The 22,560-nt window shown below is 45.7% G+C and overlaps 2 protein-coding genes across 2 annotated transcripts in view; both read left to right on the forward strand.

Annotated features, from left to right (window-relative positions):
- Positions 1-22,560, forward strand: part of LOC143955509 (uncharacterized) — a 92,450-nt gene that overhangs the window by 68,006 nt on the left and 1,884 nt on the right. The window contains 3 exon segments of the mRNA XM_077465543.1: positions 6,809-7,485; positions 18,262-18,390; positions 18,502-18,646. Coding sequence (XP_077321669.1) covers positions 6,809-7,485; positions 18,262-18,390; positions 18,502-18,646 — 951 coding nt within the window.
- Positions 4,300-6,946, forward strand: LOC143955809 (gastrula zinc finger protein XlCGF66.1-like). Its single transcript, XM_077465930.1, has 4 exons — positions 4,300-4,585; positions 4,703-4,852; positions 4,939-5,062; positions 6,029-6,946. The coding sequence occupies exons 1-4, from the start codon at positions 4,421-4,423 to the stop codon at positions 6,805-6,807; spliced, it is 1,218 nt and encodes a 405-aa protein (XP_077322056.1). The 5' UTR covers positions 4,300-4,420; the 3' UTR covers positions 6,808-6,946.

A 22,560-nucleotide genomic window follows, 5' to 3' on the forward strand; every position in this document is an offset into this window, starting at 1 on the left:
CGAAAGGACGTTCAGCGCAGCAGGGGGGATTGTGACCGATAAGCGTACTCGCCTAGCTCACCACAGTGTTAACTACCTCACATTTCTAAAAATGAATGAGGCATGGATCTCGGAGGAATTCAACACATGTGACCAGTAGACCATGTATATGTCTATAAACTATTTTTTTAATCAAGCACACAGACCTTCTTAATTCATTTGGCTCACTTCCTTGACCCAAAAAAGCACACCGTACTATATGCCCCTACCCTCCTCTTTGAAGAGGTTGAGCGGTGTCATATTTCTACTGGGGCTGCTTATGATATCCCTGTGCTGTGCTGACTTCCTCCTGGGGGTTCTTATTATGAAGGGATCACACTATCCCTGTGCTGTGCTGACTTCCTCCTGGGGGTTCTTATTATGAGGGGATCACACCATCCCTGTGCTGTGCTGACTTCCTCCTGGGGCTGCTTACGGTGCTGCTGTCAGTGCTGTATGTCACGGTGCTGCTGTCAGCGCTGTATGTCACGGTGCTGCTGTCAGCGCTGTATGTCACGGTGCTGCTGTCAGCGCTGTATGTCACGGTGCTGCTGTCAGCGCTGTATGTCACGGTGCTGCTGTCAGCGCTGTATGTCACGGTGCTGCTGTCAGCGCTGTATGTCACGGTGCTGCTGTCAGCGCTGTATGTCACGGTGCTGCTGTCAGCGCTGTATGTCACGGTGCTGCTGTCAGCGCTGTATGTCACGGTGCTGCTGTCAGCGCTGTATGTCACGGTGCTGCTGTCAGTGCTCTGTATTACGGTGCTGCTGTCAGATGCCTCTATCACGGTGCATGTGTCATTCCGGTATGTCACGCTGCTGGTGATCATCTCCTGCACCCTCTTCTTTGCCTACCCTGGTCCCTGACCTTCCCTCTCCTCCATTGCCTTCATTAGCTCCATAGTCCTGAATTGTTAGAACAATTTCCCAAATAAAATAAAAATGCTTGTAGTTATCGATCCCAAATTCACCTCATACATGTATTATGTCATTGTCCAGATGGTGGGACTACGTTTTACCCCCTAATAATTACCACGTGGCCGCAAATTCGACATGAAGGTTTGCAAAGTTCGCCTCCCATTGAAGTCAATGGGGCCCGCGGCGAACGGTCGGTTTCGCGAACGTTTGGGTCCGTTCGCATTTCGCGTTCGCGAAACGTCCCGTCGGAAGTTCGTCCATCACTACCCGCAGGTATCTACGCCACTTCCCGTCTGTCCCCCCGCTGTCTTTTGGGAGGCACACGAGTCCCAGGAGACAGCAGGGACCAGTGGGAACGCGCAGCGCGTAGGGAACCAGGAAGGGAGGCCGCAAGGCTTCACTTCTTAATTCCCTTATCGCAGATGGCGGCGAAAGATCGGCTTCGGGTGCCGACATCTCGGGTGCCCTGGACAGGTAAGTGTCCATTTTTTAAAAGTCAGTAGCTGCCGTATTTATAGCTGCTGACTTGTAAAAAAAAAAAAAAAAATCAGCGGAACTCCACTTTAAGCCAGAATCAATTCAATTCTATTTTTCATTGTTTGGGTTTTAAGATTAAGTAAAAGAAAAAAAAAATCAGCTGTCAATGCAACCTCTGTGGAACTGCACAAAAAAGATATAAAAAGCACACATAGGAAGTGATGTCAGGTTCAGACAGGAAGTGATGTAAGGTATAGACAGGAAGTTCCTGGTGAGAGGTGAGTCGGGAGGAAGTAGAGAGGAGACGTTACTGGAGCTGGGCAGCAGAATTGGTAAGATATTTTCTTTTATATTTACACCAAGTAACACCCTCGCCATGTTACGTCCTCTTCCATAAAATTGCAGACCCCGAAACAATAAACAGTAAAAGGAAGTTTAAATCAATTTAAATAAAACAAATATATTTACCAGAACTCTTTAATAAGGATGAGCTCAGGTGTGTTTGCATACGCCTCGTGCAGAGCCCTCCAGGAAGCCGGCGCAGCGCTGCGCTGTGCTAATCACAGGCAGTGAGACATTGCCCCGATGTGCGGCTGCAGAGATCGGGCAATATCTCACTGCCTGTGATTAGCGCAGCGCTGCGCCGACTTCCTGGCGGGCTCTGCACGTGACGAACACGCCTGAGCTCATCCTTACTCTTTAACCATAAACCAATTCTTACAACAAGATAACCATTAACCAAAAGCTCTGTAACTCAAGCATAGCGGAACTAGCACAGTAAATGTACTTAGCCACACTGCGACGATACCCCCAATAACAGACCGCTGGAAAAAAAAGAGGGATGTTTAAAAAGCTCTACCACATTGAATATCCAGCTGCTGACGGGAATCCCACAAGAAAATATTTAGGCCCCTTTCACAGGCATGACAATGATAGGCTCAGCAATGCCAAGCTGCTGTTAACAAAGCAAACAGAATATTGGCATTAAAAGGGGGATCAACTCCAGAGATAAAACGAAAATTCTCCCCTCTACAAGACTCTGGTCCGGCCGCACCTGGAGTATGCCGTCCAGTTCTGGGCACCAGTCCTCAGGAAGGATGTACTGGAAATGGAGCGAGTTCAAAGAAGGGCAACAAAGCTAATAAAGGGTCAGGAGGATATTAGTTATGAGGAAAGGTTGGGAGCTCTGAAATTATTCTCTCTGGAGAAGAGACGCTTGAGAGGGGATATGATTTCAATATACAAATACCGGACTGGTGACCCCACAATAGGGAGGAAACTTTTTTCTTGCGGAAGGGAGCTTAACAAGACTCGTGGCCACTCATTAAAATTAGAAGAAAAGAGGTTTAACCTTAAACTACGTAGAGGTTTCTTTACTGTAAGAGCGGCAAGGATGTGGAATTCCCTTCCACAGGCGGTGGTCTCAGCGGTGGGGCATCGATAGTTTCAAGAAACTATTAGAAAAACACCTTACAGGGATATACAATGTAATACTGACATGAAATCACGCACATGGGTTGGACTTGATGGACTTGTGTCCTTTTTTTGACCTCACCTACAATGCAACTATGTAACAAGTCGTAACCCATGATTTCCAAGGAGTACCGTTCATATCTGCGCGACTTCAAAGTAGTCCCTGCACTACTTTGGTCCAACTTTGATGTGATTCGAGGTCCATAGACCTCAAGATTACACAGGCGTTGCTTCAAGTCGCGTGACTTTCAGGTCGTACAGGTGTGAAAGGGGCCTTAAAGGTTGGTGTGAAAGGGGCCTTAAAGGTTGGTTTGAACCATGACTGGTGGCCAGGTTTCCCGTCGAGAAATCTCAGGACCAATCCTTTTATTTTTTTTAATTTATTTTTTTGACAAGTAGTTGAGAAATCTGCCCAGTAACAGCTGCAGAGTGTCATCCTGCCTAGTGACAGCTAGAGAGGGGAACCCGAAACAGGCATAAAGGGAGAGCCAGAAACTGCTGAGCATAAACCCGCCTAGCAACAGACATGTGTAATCCTCACTTTAGAAGAAGTAGAAAGGTGCAGGGGGCGGGGGGGTTTGCAATCTCATGAGGGACACTTCTTTCGTTTTTTTGCCCCAATATATTCAGTACAACAATATATAGATACGAATATTACATTACAAACAGTTATGGTGCTATCTGTTCCTACATTATTGGTGATCTGCTTAGTGAGAGAAGGTACACCAAAGGCTATGACTGGTTGTTTTGAACAATGACTTGTTCATTCAAGTGGACAACTGTGGCCATGTATTGTATAAGAAGAAGCCACATAATATATCCCCCATCCATGGTCCTACAGTCTGGATAATTGTTATTTTACTACCTGTCCACAGAGAGAAAAGACCCGTACAGATGGCATGACCACCTCCATGATGACGGATGAGGACCATGGTCACATGGCTGAAAGGGTGCTAGACCTTACCCTGGAGATCATCTACCTGCTGACCGGAGAGGTGAGGAGGATTCTGGGAGGTCACATGACATCACTCTTATCTCTATTAATAAAACACAGACCTGACTGGAGAGGTGAGGAGGATTCTGGGAGGTCACATGACATCACTCTTATCTCTTAATAAAACACAGACCTGACCGGAGAGGTGAGGAGGATTCTGGGAGGTCACATGACATCACTCTTATCTCTATTACTAAAACTCAGACCTGACCGGAGAGGCAAGGAGGATTCTGGGAGGTCACATGACAATTATGTTGCTTTTTTTTTTTTTTAAAACAGATTTTTCCTCGTATGAATTTGGGTGACCGTGAGACGATTGTGGTTCCTCCAATTCACATTTTGAAACCTGAGATGCACAGCGAGAATAAGATTCTAGAAGTCACCAAGAAGATGATGGAGCTGCTGACAGGAGAGGTGAGGAGGATTCTGGGAATTCTGGGACATTATCCAGTAACAGACAAGGGATGTGTCTGGATGGTGACTGTATCATTGTGTGTGTCAGGTTCCTATAAGGTGTCAGGAGGTCACTGTCTATTTCTCCATGGAGGAGTGGGAGTATTTAGAAGGACACAAGGATCTCTACAAGGACGTCATGATGGACAATCAGGAGAAATCCAATGATCAAATAGATGTAAAGAAAGGATTTCACATGAAGGAGACAGTATTGAACCTCGCTTTGAAGATTACTGAACTACTGATTGGTCAGGTGAGGAAACCTTGCAACTAAAATTTAGCATCACTTTTATCACCATTAACAAAATACTGTGCTGACCAAAGAAGTGGGGGATTCTATTATTTAATATTTATATTTTTTATCACACAGAATACGACGAGGAGAGATTGTAGTTGGCCACCAAAGTTGACCAACGGCTCAGGCTCCATTACTGAGCTTTCTTTTTTGACAACAGAGATACACAATGTGCAAAACATTTTAGAAATTGCCAACAAGATCACTGAGCTGGTATCTGGAGAGGTGAGCGGTGGTGGGAATTCTGGGACATTATCCAGTAACAGACAAGGGATGTGTCTGGATGGTGACTGTATCATTGTGTGTGTCAGGTTCCTATAAGGTGTCAGGATGTCACTGTCTATTTCTCCATGGAGGAGTGGGAGTATTTAGAAGGACACAAGGATCTCTACAAGGACGTCATGATGGACAATCAGCCGCCCCTCACATCACCGGGTAAGATGAAACTGAATTGTAAATGGCAAATTGATTTAAGAAGGTAATTCTAGCTTACTGATTGCCCATCTCCATTAAGCTTAGTGATAGGTCCATCTCCATTCCCCAATATAACGTCATGTTCCCAACAAATGAGGAGGAGATACTGTACACCATATGAAAGGTCCATCTCCATTCCTCAATATAACGTCATGTTCCCAACAAATGAGGAGATACTGGACACCATATGAAAGGTCCATCTCCATTCTTCAACTTAGCAAGGTTATCAGTGAATGTTCAGGATGGCCCAGACGTTTGCTCAGTGTAATGTTTAGGCTGCAGTGCCTTGCGGCTTGGGACATGCCAGGGATACTTGTTTCATGGGGAGTGTCCCTGAGAAACAGGGGTTAATGACGGCTTACCATTAGAAAACTCCACCTCAATTCCTCAATATAATGTCATGTTCCCAACAAATAAGGAGGAGATACTGTACACCATATGAAAGGTCCATCTCCATTCCTCAATATAACGTCATGTTCCCAACAAATGAGGAGGAGATACTGTACACCATATGAAAGGTCCATCTCCATTCCCCAATATAACGTCATGTTCCCAACAAATGAGGAGGAGATACTGTACACCATATGAAAGGTCCATCTCCATTCCTCAATATAATGTCATGTTCCCAACAAATGAGGAGGAGATACTGTACACCATATGAAAGGTCCATCTCCATTCCTCAATATAACGTCATGTTCCCAACAAATGAGGAGGAGATACTGTACACCATATGAAAGGTCCATCTCCGTTCTTCAACCTAGCAAGCTTATCAGTGAATGTTCAGGATGGCCCAACATGACACAGTTGGCTAAGTTGTCCTTGTTCACTTTGATTTCTTTTCTTCTGTTGTTATAATTGCTCCATGGCAGATCTCTATGAAATGATTGACTATCATAAAAAAATGTATTTGTTCTAACATATTTTCAGGAGATGATTTTGATGCCTGTCATTCCTTGGAGGGAAGTCCTGTTTTATCTCCAGATCATCTGGCAGAAGATATCAGCGTTGTACAATGTTCTCCACCAGGAAGCTCCTTAACCCAAAATATAAATCCTGGACCTAACTGCATAAAGAGATCAATAGATCCCTCTAATCCTCTGCAATCCCGTGATAAGTCACATCCTGCTGACAAAAAAATCAATCCAAGAATGCGCCATGGAGACCGATCCAAAGAGTCCAATCCTGAGGAACGTTCTGCTAGTTCAAAACCAGTTCAGCAGGAGGACCAATTACTTCCATGCTCTGACTTCAATAAATGTTTGACTTCAAAATCTTCTGTTGCGGTAAAACGGAGAACGCGTACATCTGAGTCTCCATTCTCGTGTTCTGCGTGCGGGAAATGTTTCACGTTGAAGTATAATCTTCTCAGGCACCAGCGAACCCACGGAGCTCAAAGGTATACGTGTCCCAAATCTGCTCTGGGAGCTACACCAACTGACCTGGGCCAGGGGTCGTCCCAACCAGAAACTGGTGAGTCCGGGAAACTCAATAAAAAATCCCAACCTATTATATTCCAGAGGCTTCCATGTCCGCAATGCGAAAAAACTTTCAAAAAGAAGCAAGGCCTCATTACCCACCAGAGAATCCACAGCGGGGAGAGGCCCTTTTCCTGCTCCGAGTGTGACAAATGTTTTGCGCACGACACCAGCCTCAAAGCTCATCTGAAATCCCACACGGGCGAGAAGCCGTTTCCCTGTCCGGAGTGAGGGAAACGTTTCACCGAGAACGGAAGACTTGTCGCGCACCGGAGAAGCCACACGGGCGAGCGCCCTTTTCCGTGCACGGAGTGCGGGAAGAGTTTTACGTACAAGTGCGTGCTTGTCGATCACCAGCGAATCCACACGGGAGAGAAGCCGCACACGTGCACAGAGTGCGGGAAAAGTTTCACGCAGAGAAGCGCGCTTGTCAAACACCTGCGAGTACACACGAGCGGCAGGACATGGACATGTTCGGCGTGTGGGAAATCCTTTAAACATCAAGGACATCTGAGTAAACATCAGAGATGGCAACATACACCGATAGCGAAATCCCACACGGGTGAGAAGCCGTTTCCCTGTCCGGAGTGCGGGAAGCGTTTCACCGAGAACGGAAGACTTGTCGCGCACCGGAGAAGCCACACGGGCGAGCGTCCTTTTCCGTGCTCGGAGTGCGGGAAGAGTTTTACGTACAAGTGCGTGCTTGTCGATCACCAGCGAATCCACACGGGGGAGAAGCCGTACGCGTGCACAGAGTGCGGGAAAAGTTTCACGCAGAGAAGCGCGCTCGGCAAACACCAGCGAGTACACACGAGCGGCAGAGCATGGACGTGTTCGGAGTGTGGGAAATCCTTTAAACATCAAGGATATCTGAGTAAACATCAGAGGTTGCAACATGCACTGATACCGGCTTGAGCGTCGTGCAACTACATACCTTAAATCATTTTATTTTACAGGAAAACTGTATAGGAGTATATAGTACTATATATATATATGTGTGTGTGTGTGTATATATATATATATATATATATATATATATATATATATATATATATATATGAGTATCCATTGACTTTTCAGAATGCTTCATAACTATAGCTATGGAAATGCCCTGCCTTAACCACGTCAATACTGGGCACGTTTACCCCCCCCCCCCCCCTCCCCTGCCCAGGCCAATTTTCTGCTTTCAGCACTGTCACACTCTGAATGACAATTGTACGGTCCTGTAACACTGTACCCATGTAAAATTCTTTATTTATTTATTTTTCCATTTTTATTTATTTTTCATTTATTTTTTTTTCATTTTTTATTACATTTTTTTTTTTTCCATTATTTTTTTTTTTTTTTTCCACACAAATAAAGTTTTCTCTTGGTGGTATTTAATCTCTGCCGTTTTATTAAAATTTTTTTGCTTAATCAACAAATAAAGACCAAATATTTTTGAAAAAAAAAAACATGTTTTTCTTAGTTTCTGTTATAACATTTTGCAAATAAAAGCGGTTCTGCACCTTAAAAAAAAAAAATATATATTAAAAGCCAGCCGCTACAAATATTGCAGCTGCTGACTTTTAATAAATGGACACTCACCTGTCCCAGGGTCCAGCGATGTCGGCGGCAGAGGACAAGCGATCGCTCGTCTCTCTGCTGCCCCCGTTGCGTTGCGGCTTCAATGCCTGGTTCCCTACTGCGCATGCGCGAGTCGCGCTGCGCGTCTCCGCTGGTCCCCGCTGTGTCCTGGGAACTGTGTGTTTCCCAGAACACAACGGGGGGGGGGGGGGGGGGGGGGCATCTGCGGCGGTCTGTCCCGGAAGTGGGTGCAGATACCTGGATTATCTAGGTAACTGCACCCCCCCCCCTCCCCCCCTGAAAGGTGCCGATTGTGGCACCAGAGGGGGGGGAGGGATGAGATGAGCGGAACTTCCACTTTAGGGTGGAGAACCGCTTTAAATAAATTCAGGCCGAGATGTATTCTGCTACATTTCTTTGGTTAAAATACCCCGAGAATCCGTGTTATTTAGTCTGTAGGGAAGTTATAGAGTCCACAAACTATGGTGTATATACAATATATTAAAAAAAGTATTGGGACGCCTGCCTTCACACGCACATGAACTTTAATGGCATCCCAGTCTTATGCCGCGTACACACGGTCGGAGAATCCGTCGGAATGTGTCCTATCGGACCGTGTCGTCGGATAATCCGACTGTGTGTGGTATCACCGTCGGACCCAATTTTCTAACATGTTGGAAATATTTCCCGACCCACTGGGCCGATCGGACATACTCCGATCATGTGTAGAGAATTTTGATCAGACAAAGTGCCACGCGTGCTCAGATCAAATTCCTACATCAAAGCTATTGGCTACTAGCCTGAATCTAGTCCCATCTTAACGAAATAACGTCATCACGTTCTGAAAGATCGGATTTTTCGACAACTTTGTCCGACCGTGTGTATGCAACAGTTTCGGACACAATCCGACAGACTAAATCTGACGGACAAAATCCGACGGATTTAGTTGTGGAAATCTCCGACCGTGTGTACAAGGGGCTTAGTCCGTAGGGTTCAATATGGAGTTGGCCCCACCCTTTGCAGCTATAACAGCTTCAACTCTTCTTGGAAGGTTACCCACAAGGTTTAGGAGGGTGTCTGTGGGAATGTTTGACCATTCTTCCATTTGTGAGGTCAGGCACTGATGTTGGACAAGGAGGCCTGGCTCACAGTCTCCTCTCTAATTTATCCCAAAGCTGTTCTATCGGATAGAAATCAGAACTCTGTGCAGGCCAGTCAAGTTCCTCCACCCCAAACTCGCTCATCCATGTCTCCGGCTCTGGGAATTAGGCCTATGGCTATCAGAGTCTTGCAATGCCTCATGGGAGTTCACCGAAGTTGCCGAGTTGGCATAAAAAAAAAAAACAAAGAAATATGTTTGGAACACAACCATTGTGACTTAATATGTAACTTGCCACACACGACCCACTAAACGAGCACATCGGCATCATGCTTCTATGGTAGACTTTTTATTACAATATATACAGTTCAGTCCAACATGATGATCATCTCATTGGGATAACAAAGTGGTCCAAGTATCTTCTGGAGCCCGAGAGTGAATCAGGTCTCGGTGGAACAAAAACTTTATTCTGCAAACCAGAACTACCCAGGTCACGTACAAGGCAACCTCACTGATACTTTTTCGACCATAATCTTCCCACCAAAATGTCCAGGCAACACAATGAGAATGGCCACTCCTACTTCCCTCCCTTTTTACTTTTTTTTCTCCCTCATATTTTGGACCCCTTTCCACTTTAAGGATAATGAATGTCATTTTTGATGAAAGATATGAGCTGACACATGTGGAATTGGACCTTCTGGACTCTCCATCTCCCTAATAAAACACCCATGGATGACTCGCCCTTTAACTGAGCCTATTCCAATCACAAAATATCTAAACATGATGGTCATTTGTGCGATGTTCTATGATCTATGGCAGGGGTTGACAAATTTGCTTGGAATCTAGGAGCCAGCTAAAAAAGTTAGGAGCCAAGTCCGTGACGGCAATCTGGACCTGTCCCTGGCCTGACATGGAGACGAGTGAGGGGAAGATAGCCCCCAGCCCCCCACCTGTCTCCAAGTCATTGCCCATAGCTCTTAGAGGGACATTTTGTTTTATTTTATTTTTTTCAAACGACGAATTTTTTTTAAATTGCATTTTAGTGTAAATATGAGATGTGAGGTCTCTCTGACCCCCCAGATCTCATATATAAGAGGACCTGTCATGCTTTTTTCTATTACAAGGGATTTTTACATTCCTTGTAATAGGAATAAAAGTGACACACATTTTTTTTTAAAAGAACAGTGAAAAAAATAAAAGTTAAAATAAGAAAAAAAAAATGTTTTAAATGCGCCCTGTCCCGCCAAGCTTGCGTGCAGAAGCGAACGCATATTTGAAAGCAATGTTCAAACCACACATGTGAGGTATCGCTGCGATCGGTAGAGTAAGAGCAATAATTCTAGCCCCAGACCTTCTCTGTAACTCAAAACGTGCAACCTGAAGAATTTTTTAAACGTCGCCTATGGAGACATTAAAGGGTAAAAGGTTTGTCGCCATTCCATGAGCGGGCGCAATTTTGAAGCGTGACATGTTGGGTATCGATTTACTCGGCATAACATTATCTTTCACAATATAAAAAAAAAATTGGGCTAGCTTTACTGTTGTCTTATTTTTTTTTTATTAAATAAATTATTTTTCCCCAAAAAAAGTGCGCTTGTAAGTCCGCTGTGCAAATACGGTGTGACATACAGTATTGCAACGACAACCATTTTACTCTCTAGCGTGTTAGAATAAATAATAAAAAAAAAAAAATATATATATATATATATATATATTTATTTTTTGTTTTTTTTTTCTTTAGGGGTTCTAAGTAAAGGGATGGAGAAAGACTGGCAGGCAATCCCATTAGCATTGTTGGTTGTAATTCCAACGGCCACCACAAGAGGGCGCCAGATTCCAGAAGGAACCATAGGATCACAGAAGGCCTCAAAGCCGGGGGCTCAATTACCGGCCGCCTGCGGCGCGGCCCGACGCGATCGCGCCGGGGGGGGGGTCTACGGAGACAGGATACCCCCAGCTATGCTGCCCCAGGCGCCAGGTCGCTGATTCTAGTCGCAAATGCGACCTGGTGCCCGGGTTTTGTCGAGCACTGATCTATGGGAATGTTTGACCATTCTTCTAGAAGCACATTTGTGAGGTTAGGCACTAATGTGGATGAGAAGGCTTGGCTCGCAGTCTCCGCTCTAATTCATCCCAAAGATGTTCTATCGGGTTGAGGTCACTCCGTGCAGGCCAGTCAAGTTCCTCCACCGCAAACTCGTTCATCCATGTCTTTATGGACCTTGCATTGTACACTGGTGTGCAGTCATGTTGGAACAGGAAGGGGCCATCCCCCAAACTGTTCCCACAAAGTTGGGAGTATGAAATTGTCCAAAATGTCTTGGTGTGCTGACGCCTTAAGAGTTTCCTTCACTGGAGCTAGGGGGCCAAGACCCAACCCCTGAAAAACAACCCCCACACCATAGACCCCCCTCCACCAAATGATTTGGACCAGTTCACAAATCAAGGTCCATGAAGACATGGATGAGCAAGTTTGGTGTGGAGAAACTTGACTGGACTGAAGGAAACTCTTAAGGCGTCAGCATACCAACACCTTTTGGACAATTTTATGTTCCCAACTTTGTGGGAACAGTTTGGGGGATGGCCCCTTCTTGTTCCAAGATCATGATGCTGGATGCTTTTCAGCTAGGATATGAAGAAGGATAATGCCGCGTACACACGACTGGACTTTCCAGCAGACTAGGTCCGACGGGATCAGTCCTTTGGACAATCCGATCGTGTGTGGGCTAGTCTGACGGCTTTTTATAAAAAAAAAATCAGACGGACCTAGAAATAGAAAATATTTCAAATCTATCCAATGGATTCAAGTCTGACGGACTAAAAATCAGGGAAACCGTTCATCTGTGTGCTGGTCCGACGGACCAAATACGAGGCAAGGGAAGCTATTGGCTACTTGAACTTCCTTGTTTAGTCCCGGTTTACGTCATCACGTTCAAAACCAACGGATTTTCGAACGTGTGTGGCCAAGTCCGCTCATTCAGAAAGTCAGTCGGACCTCCGCCGAAAGTCTGTCGGGAAGACCCTCGGACCTAGTCCGCCAAAGTCAGGTCGTGTGTACGCGGCATTATACTGACTAGCTGCAGTTTCTTATGCACAATGTGAGAAGCTCACAGCGTACAGTTACATAGGAGGAAGCTACTTCAGTCCAGGAGAGGAGCCAGTACAACTGTGCAAGACTAGTCGAGAATGGAGGAGGGTGGGCTCAGAAGTTCCACTGGGATTTAGGAAGTAGTGGTGGAATTGTAGGACATGGGAGATTGGGGGGATGTAAAGAGGAGATTAGGGGAGAAGAAAGTCCCTAGACTGGTTTGGAGAATCTACACCTACATCCTCACAGGGTGCCAATGATGGAATGGTATTCGCTGTTCTGCAAGAATATGGACATCAGTGCCATGGTGAACTAATAAACTCATTCTGGTATCCCCACATCATTTTCATCTTTTGGTCATTCGGGATCTATTGACTGTCAAATGCCTGGTACACACGATCGGACTTTTTTTCCGACACCAAAACCGTGGATTTTTGTTCGAAGGTTGTTGGCTCCAACCTGTCTTGCATACGCACGGTCACGCAAATTTTGGCCAACAATTACGAACGTGGTGACGTACAAGGCATACGGTGAGCCAATAAAAAGGAGGTTCGACAGTCATGTGATATCTCCATTACGAATGCTAGCTTTACAAGGCCGAGCGTTTCTGGCTCGTCCTTGAATACGAGAATGCGTGTTTGTAGGTTGGACTTGTGTACACGCGATCGGAAAGTCCGACAACACACAAAATATATATATTTTTTTGTTTTTATAGCACATAAAACACACACATTTCTGTATTTCCTTTTGTCTTTCTTGAATTTTTGTAAATTTTACCTTTTTTACATATTCCTATGTACTGCCCACCTCGAGATATTTAATAAAAAAAAAAAAAAAAAAAAAAAAAGAAACCGCTTTCTGCTACTAACGAAGAACTCCTACCGTAGAATGAGATTGTTGAATTGTGTTACCAGTTTCATGGAAAAATAATGTGCACGTGTCACGACCTAAGTAATCTAATAGAAACATTAGCTACAAGGCAGGGGGCAAAATACATTACTTAGGAATTAAGTAATGCAATTACTAAAATCACCACAAGATGGTGATATTACTTTATGTGCGTAGAACGCTCAGACAGGAAGTGATGTAAGATAGAGACAGGAAGTTATAAGGAAAAAACAGGAAGTTCCAGCTGAGAGGGGAAGGAAGTGGGGGGGGAGCCGTCACTGGACTACACAAAAGAGGTAATATGATATTTTGTATTTACAACCAGTAACCCACCCAGAAAGTCCATCCTCTTCCTCCATAGTCACTGTGACGTCTTTCATCTCCAGCATCCACTACTACGTATTTTGTACCATATGCCCCAAAACATCCTAAATATAGAGCCATTTATCCAACTGTCCATCCAGAGCTTCTGGTTTATAGATAGGGTTGCCACCTGTCCAGGATTCACCCGGACAGTTCGGGTTTGGAACCATGCGTCCAGGTTTCAGACTGCCTGAAACCCGGACACATTATTCAGACTGGACCATGGCTTCCCAGCAGGGTTATCGGCTGCAGTTATCTAAGCTGAGAGTGTCTGTTACACCCTCTTTCACACTGCCTAAAGCCAGCACTCCCCCCCCCCCCAACACAGACAGGAAAGGAGAGAGGGCTTGATCTGTATCTCTTACTCTCTTAATTAGAAGTCCAGCAGCCTCAGATACATCTGGGTGAGAGGTGCTGACTGCCAAGGGGTGAGTGAGCTCACCATCCATTCCTGTCTGAGACTGAAGTCTCCCCCCTTCTCTTTCCTGCCTCTGAGAGAGTACACTTAGGTAATTCAGGGTTCTCAGAGCATCCTTTACATCAGAGTTCCCCTTTACACCAAAGGGCACAGTGTTCCTTCTTACATCAAAGTCCTCTCCGTACATCAGAGTTCTTAGTGTTCCCCCTTAAATCGGGGTTCCCAGAGCATCCCTTATGTTAGAGTCCCCAGAGTTCTCCCTTACATCAGAGTCTGCAGAGTCTCCCCTTACAGTGAAAGGGAACTCTGCAAGTTCAGATGTAAAAGGGGAACTCTGTGGACTCTGATGTAAAGGGGAACTCTTGTTATTAATGCCATAAGATTAGAAATGTTATTTAATAGCAAAATATATCTATAGATTATACTATAAAAAAAAGAAATGTCGTGCGCTGATAAAGTGTTCGGGTTTGACTTGAAGAAAAGGTGGCAACCCTATTTATAGACCAGATACATCCTAAATATAGAGCCATTTATCCAACTGTCCATCCAGAGCCTCTGGTTTATAGACCGGATACATCCTAAATATAGAACCATTTATCCAACTGTCCATCCAGAGCCTCTGGTTTATAGACCGGATACATCCTAAATATAGAGCCATTTATCCAACTGTCCATCCAGAGCCTCTGGTTTATAGACCAGATACATCCTAAATATAGAGCCATTTATCCAACTGTCCATCCAGAGCCTCTGGTTTATAGACCGGATACATCCTAAATATAGAGCCATTTATCCAACTGTCCATCCAGAGCCTCTGGTTTATAGACCGGATACATCCTAAATATAGAGCCATTTATCCAACTGTCCATCCAGAGCCTCTGGTTTATAGACCGGATACATCCTAAATATAGAACCATTTATCCAACTGTCCATCCAGAGCCTCTGGTTTATAGACCGGATACATCCTAAATATAGAGCCATTTATCCAACTGTCCATCCAGAGCCTCTGGTTTATAGACCAGATACATCCTAAATATAGAGCCATTTATCCAACTGTCCATCCAGAGCCTCTGGTTTTTAGACCTGATACATCCTAAATATAGAACTATTTATCCAACTGTCCATCCAGAGCCTCTGGTTTATAGACCGGATACATCCTAAATATAGAGCCATTTATCCAACTGTCCATCCAGAGCCTCTGGTTTATAGACCGGATACATCCTAAATATAGAGCCATTTATCCAACTGTCCATCCAGAGCCTCTGGTTTATAGACCGGATACATCCTAAATATAGAACCATTTATCCAACTGTCCATCCAGAGCCTCTGGTTTATAGACCGGATACATCCTTTACCATCAAATGAAGAACAGCAGCCAATATTTATTTTATGAGAGCCAACACTGATCCACCTTAGGCCCATTAATTGGACTTTCCGGAACCCAAGACCTTAAATTGGAGTTCCACCCAAAATGGAACTTCCAATTATTTGCTTCCTATCTCCCTCCGGTGCCACATTTGGCACCTTTCAGGGGAAGGGGTGAACGGGGACCTGTTTTTGACAAGTCCCCCTACCCCACTTCTGGAGACAGCCCCCCTCCTCCTTCCTCCGCCGCCGGGCCAAATAGAAAGCGAAGCAGTAGGGAACCGTCTGTGAAGCCAAAAGGCTTCACTGCCAGTTTCTATTAGTGGAAATGGCAGCAGCAGCAACCGGTAGCCGATCTGAAGATCAGCTGGGGTGCCTACATCGTGGACAGGTAAGTGTCCATATAGTAAACATCATCAGCTACAGTGTTTGGCTGGAACGTCTCTTTAATGTGGTTGTAAACCCTTACAATCCACTTTTTACTACAGGTAAGCCTATAATAAGGCTTACCTGTAGCTACCCCAGATATATAGGAGATATCCCCTGTATCAGCATGTGCCGACGCCATCGCGCACTGAAGCAATGGCTCGTTCATGCCTGTGCTACAGCTAGTGTGCCGTTACCGGCGGGTCCCGCGTGCATGTGCGGGAGTGACGTCATCGTGGCTCCGGCCAATCACAGCGCCGGAGCTCCCAATACCCGGAAGTAACTTCGGGAGCCATGTCGCTGGCGGGAGCTGTGTACTGGGACCACTGCGGGGGCTTTGATCTAAGGTGAGTATTTCATAATGACCTAGTATGCAATGCATACTAGCTCATTATGCGTTTGTCTTGCAGGTTATTTTTTGGGGGTTTTTTTAAGTACTTTTATTCTTGATTCCTTTTTGTTTTTTTCTGTTGTTTATTTTTTTTCTTTTGTAATACCTTTTTGATGTAAATATTTAATTTGCACGATTTTACCTTCTCTCTTAATAAACAATATTGTTAAATTATCTCTAATGCACTAAACCGGAACTTAAAGGATCCCTGTACAGTGCTACTATATTGTAAGTCTCTGAAACATTCCTGTCTGCTGTGACAGCAAGTGTTACAAACACTTTTATTTGAAGTCATAACTGTTTTTGTGGATATTGTGAATGGTTGGTATTTAGTTTTTTTTTTTTTTATTAAATTCTTTTTATTTAGGTTTTCAAGTAGAAAAGTAGGTTCATTGCGTAGTTAACTAAACCCAGTGTACATCACTCAGCCTGTTGGCACTTAGATTGTGGTCCCGCAAGCTGAAAAATCTTTGTGCACAATGAGGCATCGTCATGAATTTTGAGACATTCTTCATTCCAGTATAATGCAATAATTATCAATTTATTATTCATTGACAGAAAGGAGTGCCCCATCTGGGTCAAATGACCAAACCATTCAGCATGGACAACGACCAAAACCAAGTGACTGAGAGGATATTGGACCTCGCCCTGGAGATCATCTACCTGCTGACCGGAGAGGTGAGGAGGATTCTGGGAGGTCACATGACATCACTCTTATCTCTATTAATAAAACACAGACCTGACCGGAGAGGTGAGGAGGATTCTGGGAGGTCACATGACATCACTCTTATCTCTATTAATAAAACACAGACCTGACCGGAGAGGTGAGGAGGATTCTGGGAGGTCACATGACATCACTCTTATCTCTATTAATAAAACACCAACCTGATTGGAGAGGTGAGGAGGATTCTGGGAGGTCACATGACATCACTCTTATCTCTATTAATAAAATACAGACCTGACCGGAGAGGTGAGGAGGATTCTGGGAGGTCACATGACATCACTCTTATCTCTATTAATAAAACACCAACCTGATTCCTTATTGAAACGCCTGTGGAGTGCAAAACACACCCAAAAACTTCCACCCGGTGCCAAAAAAAGTGCACACACATCAAGAGTGAACACAAAAACGTGCAATGGGTGTCTACTATCCTCCTAGGAAGGACCTTACCCTGATCCCCCGGGGCGTTAGGCTCCAGACGGAGACTGATGTACCAATACATGGCCCATCTGGCCGAAACCAGACGACCGCCTTTCTCCGGAAGGTCTGCCGAAACAGACCCACCCAGGTACTAGGGTAGGGGCTCCCCCCAAGGAAGATTCCCCCCCCCCAAAGAGAGCGCGAACCAAGCCAGAAGGCCTATGTCCACCCTCCCACAAGACTTTCAGGGTTGGCCTGAGGACCGACACCCTACTCATCAAACGTGCAGGTGACAACACAAAACATGACAAACACACAAAGATAAAATAAATAAAGTGGGGAAGGGATAATGAAGAGGAGAGTGAAAAGGTGGCTATTGTGTAAAACAATGACCAGGCCAAACGCCAACCTGATTGGAGAGGTGAGGAGGATTCTGGGAGGTCACATGACATCATCTTTAGTTATTATCTTATCTCCATTTACTCAGCATCACAAAGTAGTGAAGAACATTTCTGGTGATCCATTAACACGTAACAGCTGTCTTCATGGGGCGTCGCCCATCACAGTGCCTCCCCCTCACTGCCTGACAAAAGAAAAGAAGATTCTAGAAGCCACCAAGAAGATGATTGATCTGCTGGCAGGAGAGGTGAGGAGGATTCTGGGAATTGTGGGACATTATCCAGTAACAGACAAGGGATGTGTCTGGATGGTGACTGTATCATTGTGTGTGTCAGGTTCCTATAAGGTGTCAGGATGTCACTGTCTATTTCTCCATGGAGGAGTGGGAGTATTTAGAAGGACACAAGGATCTCTACAAGGACGTCATGATGGACAATCAGCCGCCCCTCACATCACCGGGTAAGAGGAGACTTTATTGTAAAGGAGAGAGCAGTACGGAGGCTCCACCTAGATCCCCCATCATCTGATAAACACATAGAAACAATGTATTCAGTCAGTGTGTGTGTTTCCTACAGATGGATCCAGTAATGGGAACCCACCAGAGAGATGTCCCCGTCCTCTGTATTCCCGGGATTCCACACAGGAAGGTCACACCATCCCTCACCATCATCAGGTAGGTGGGACTGAGCAGGAAGATCTAAAATATATTCTAAACTATGAGATGATATTCTGTGTAATTTTTTGTTGCTTTTTATAAATATATTCTATCATTTTTGGGGTTTAGGCTGAAGAACTGAAAGGCATCAAATCTGAGATTAAAGAGGAAGAAGAAGAAGAGAGGTTGGTGAGTGGAGATCAGCAGTCTATGGAGGAGGGGGAGATGATTATGGAAAGTAAACCGGAGGAACCTTCTCTACATATAGACACAGGTATGTAATATACATTAAATGCAGAAATAGCTCACATTTTCATTTAACTTCTACGAGTATAAAGTATAGACTTACATTTTTAAAAAACTGTATAACATATTGCATGTCTATTGAGTGCACCTAAAAAAAAAACTGTTTAGTCCTAGATCAACACATACAGTATATTACCAAAAGTATTGGGACACCTGTCTTTACATGAACTTTAATGGCCTCCCAGTCTTAGCCCGTAGGGTTCAATATTGAGTTGGCCCAGCCTGTGCAGCTATAACAGCTTCAACTCTTCTGGGAAGGCCGTCCACAAGGTTTAGGATTGTGTCTATGGGGATGTTTGACCTTCCTTCCAGGTCAGGCACTGATGTTGGACAGGCAGGACAACCCGAAAAGGTTGATGTATCAAGGGTGGCCCAGCAAGGCAGCAGCAGAAGACCACACCGGGTGCCACACCTGTCAGCTAAGAACAGGAAACCGAGGTTACGATTCACACAGGCTCACCAAAATTGGATAATAGAAGATTGGAAAAACATTGCCTGCTCTGACGAGTCTCGATTTCAACTCTTCTGGGAAGGTCGTCCACAAGGTTTAGGAGTGTCTATGGGAACGTAGGACCATTCTTCCAGAAGCGCATTTATGAGGTCAGGCACTGATGTTGGACAAGTAGGCCTGGCTCGCAGTCTCCGCTCTAATTTATCACAAAGGTGTTCTATCGGGTTGAGGTCAGGCCAGTCAATTTCCTCCACCCCAAATGCGTCAGCATACCATGGGGCCAAGTTCAACCCCTGAAAAACAACCCCACATCATAATCCCCCCCCCCCCATCTACCAAATGATTTGGACCAGTGTATAAAGCAGCCTTTCTCAACCTTTTCAACACAGAGGAACCCTTGAAATAGTTCTCCGGTCTCGAGGAACCCCCTGCTAAAAATTAGAAATCTACAACTCATGATACATTAGTGTGATGGTCAGTGGGAGGAATGGTCCTTACACTTGTGGTCATTGGGAAGAATTACCTCCTTACAGATAGCTAAAAAGATCAATGGTGTCGGTGGGAACTTATCTGAGAGGCAGAAATTTCCCATTGCTGAAGGAACCTCTAGCAACCTCTGGAGGAACCCTGGTTGAAAATCACTGGTATAAAGCAAGGTCCATAAAGACATGGATGAGTGCGTTTTGGGTGGAGGTCAGGTACTGATGTTAGGACGAGAAGGCCTGGCTCACAGTCTGCGCTATAATTCATCCCAAAGGTGTTCTATCAGGTTGAGGTCAAGACTCTCTGCAGGCCAGTCAAGTTCCTCCACCCCAAACTCGCTCATCCATGTCTTTATGGACCTTGCTTTGTGCACTGGTCCAACTCATTTGGTGGATTATGGTGTGGGGGGTTGTTTTTCAGGGGGTGGCTTGGCCCCTTAGTTCCAGTGAAGGGAACTCACAGTCCTGACCTCAACCCGATAGAACATCTTTTGGATGAATTAGAGTGTAGACTGTGAGCCAGACCTTCTTGTCCAGGTCCAGTCAAGTTCCTCCACCCCAAACTCGCTCATCCATGTCTTTATGGACCTTGCTTTATGCACTGGTCCAAATCATTTGGTAGAGGGGTGAATTATGGTGTGGGGGTTGTTTTTCAGGGGTTGGGCTTGGCCCCTTAATTCCAGTGAAGGGAACTCTTGAGGCCTCAGCACACCAAGACATTTTGGACAATTTCATTCTCCAAACTTTGTGGGAACAGTTTGCGGATGGCCCCTTCCGTTTCCAACATGACTGCGCACCAGTGCACAAAGCAAGGCCCATAAAGATCTGGATGAGCGAGTTTGGGGTGGAGGAACTTGACTGGTTTGCACAGAATCCCGACCTCAATCCGATAGAACACCTTTTGGGATGAATTGGAGCGCAGACTGCGAGCCAGGCCTTCTCGTCCAATATCAGTGCCTGACCTCGCAAATGCGCTTCTGGAAGAATGGTCAAACATTCCCATAGACACTCCTAAACCTTGTGGACGGCCTTCCCAGAAGAGTTGAAGCTGTTATAGCTGCAAAGGGCGGAGCCAACTCAATATTGAACCCTACAGACTAAGACTGGGATGCCATTAAAGTTCATGTGCTTGTAAAGGCAGGCGTCCCAATACTTTGGTAATATAGTGTATGATTTCTGGATGAAGGATATAAAGAATATTTAACCACTTGCCGCCCGCCCATTGTCAAATGACGGTGGCAAAGTGGTTTAAAAATATCCTGACTGGACGTCATAGACCATCCTCAGGTTTTTGAGTCCCCCGGGGGCGCGCATCGCGGCAATCGTTGTTGCGGGGTGTCAGTCTGACACCCGGCAACTACGATCTCGGTAAAGAGTCTCCGACGGAGACTCTTTACCACGTGATCAGCCGTGTCGAATCACGGCTGATCACAGTGTAAATGGGAAGAGCCGGTGATCGGCTTTTCCTCACTTGCGTCTGTCAGACGCAAATAGAGGAGAGCCGATCGGCTGGATAATTGATCAGCACAGACCCCCCGAGGATGCCCACACTGGACCACCAGGGATGCCACCAGACCACCAGGGATGCGCAGCACCAGGTATGCCACCCTAGACCACCAGGGATGCCAGTCAGTGTCCACAATGGATGCCAATCAGTGCCCACAATGGGCATCACTGAGTGGCATGCATTATTGTTTGGCACTGCTTGGCATCCATCAGTACAATACAGTGCTGCCTATCAGTGCCCATCCGTGCCACCTATCAGTGCCCATCCGTGCCACCTATCAGTGCCCATCCGTGCCAACTATCAGTGCCCATCTATGCCAACTATCAGTGCCCATCCGTGCCACCTATCAGTGCACTTGGGATGCGCAGCACCAGGTATGCCACCCTAGACCACCAGGGATGCCAGTCAGTGTCCACAATGGATGCCAATCAGTGTCCACAATGGATGCCAATCAGTGCCCACAATGGGCATCACTGATTGGCATGCATTATTGTTTGGCACTGCTTGGCATCCATCAGTACAATACAGTGCCGCCTATCAGTGCCCATCCGTGCCACCTATCAGTGCACCAGGGATGCGCAGCACCAGGTATGCCACCCTAGACCACCAGGGATGCCAGTCAGTGCCCACAATGGATGCCAATCAGTGCCCACAATGGATGCCAATCAGTGCCCACAATGGGCATCACTGAGTGGCATGCATTATTGTTTGGCACTGCTTGGCATCCATCAGTACAATACAGTGCTGCCTATCAGTGCCCATCCGTGCCACCTATCAGTGCCCATCCGTGCCACCTATCAGTGCCCATCCGTGCCACCTATCAGTGCCCATCTGTGCCAACTATCAGTGCCCATCCATACCACCTGTCAGTGACCATCCATGCTGCCTATCAGTGACCAGCCATGCCCATCTGTGCCGCCTATCCATGCCCATCTGTGCCACCTATCCATGCCCATCTGTACCGCCTATCCATGCCAATCCGTGCCAGCTATCAGTGCCAATTTGTGCCACCTATCAGTGACCAGCCATGCCCATCTGTGCCGCCTAGCCATGCCCATCTGTGCCGCCTAGCCATGCCCATCTGTAACGCCTATCCATGCCCATTTGTGCCGCCTATCCATGCCAATCTGTGCCAGCTATCAGTGCCAATTTGTGCCACCTATCATTGTCAATCCATGTCGCCCATCAGTGCCGCCTATCAGTGCCACATATCAGTGTCCATCAATGCCACCTCATCAGTGCCACTTCATTGGTGCCCCCTTATCAGTGCCCCTCAGTGCTGCCCCCATCAGTGCCCACCAGTGAAAGAGAAAACGTACCTATTTACAACGTTTTGAAACTGAAACCAAAAAAAAAACATATTTTTTTTCAAAATTTTCGGTCTTTTTTTTTATTTGTTTAGCAAAAAATAAAAACCGTAGAGGTGATCAAATGGCACCAAA

This window comes from Lithobates pipiens, unplaced genomic scaffold, assembly GCF_037356315.1.
Source record: "Lithobates pipiens isolate NorthernLeopardFrog02 unplaced genomic scaffold, aLitPip1_a1.2 Scaffold_35, whole genome shotgun sequence".
Classification (NCBI taxonomy): domain Eukaryota; kingdom Metazoa; phylum Chordata; class Amphibia; order Anura; family Ranidae; genus Lithobates; species Lithobates pipiens.

Coding starts and splice junctions, on each gene's coding strand:
- LOC143955809 (XM_077465930.1), top strand. CDS start 4,421: ATGGAGGAGTGGGAGTATTTAGAAGGACACAAGGATCTCTACAAGGAC. Junction 4,586..4,702: donor CTGAACTACTGATTGGTCAG/GTGAGGAAACCT, acceptor TTTATCACACAG/AATACGACGAGGAGAGATTG. Junction 5,063..6,028: donor GCCGCCCCTCACATCACCGG/GTAAGATGAAAC, acceptor ACATATTTTCAG/GAGATGATTTTGATGCCTGT.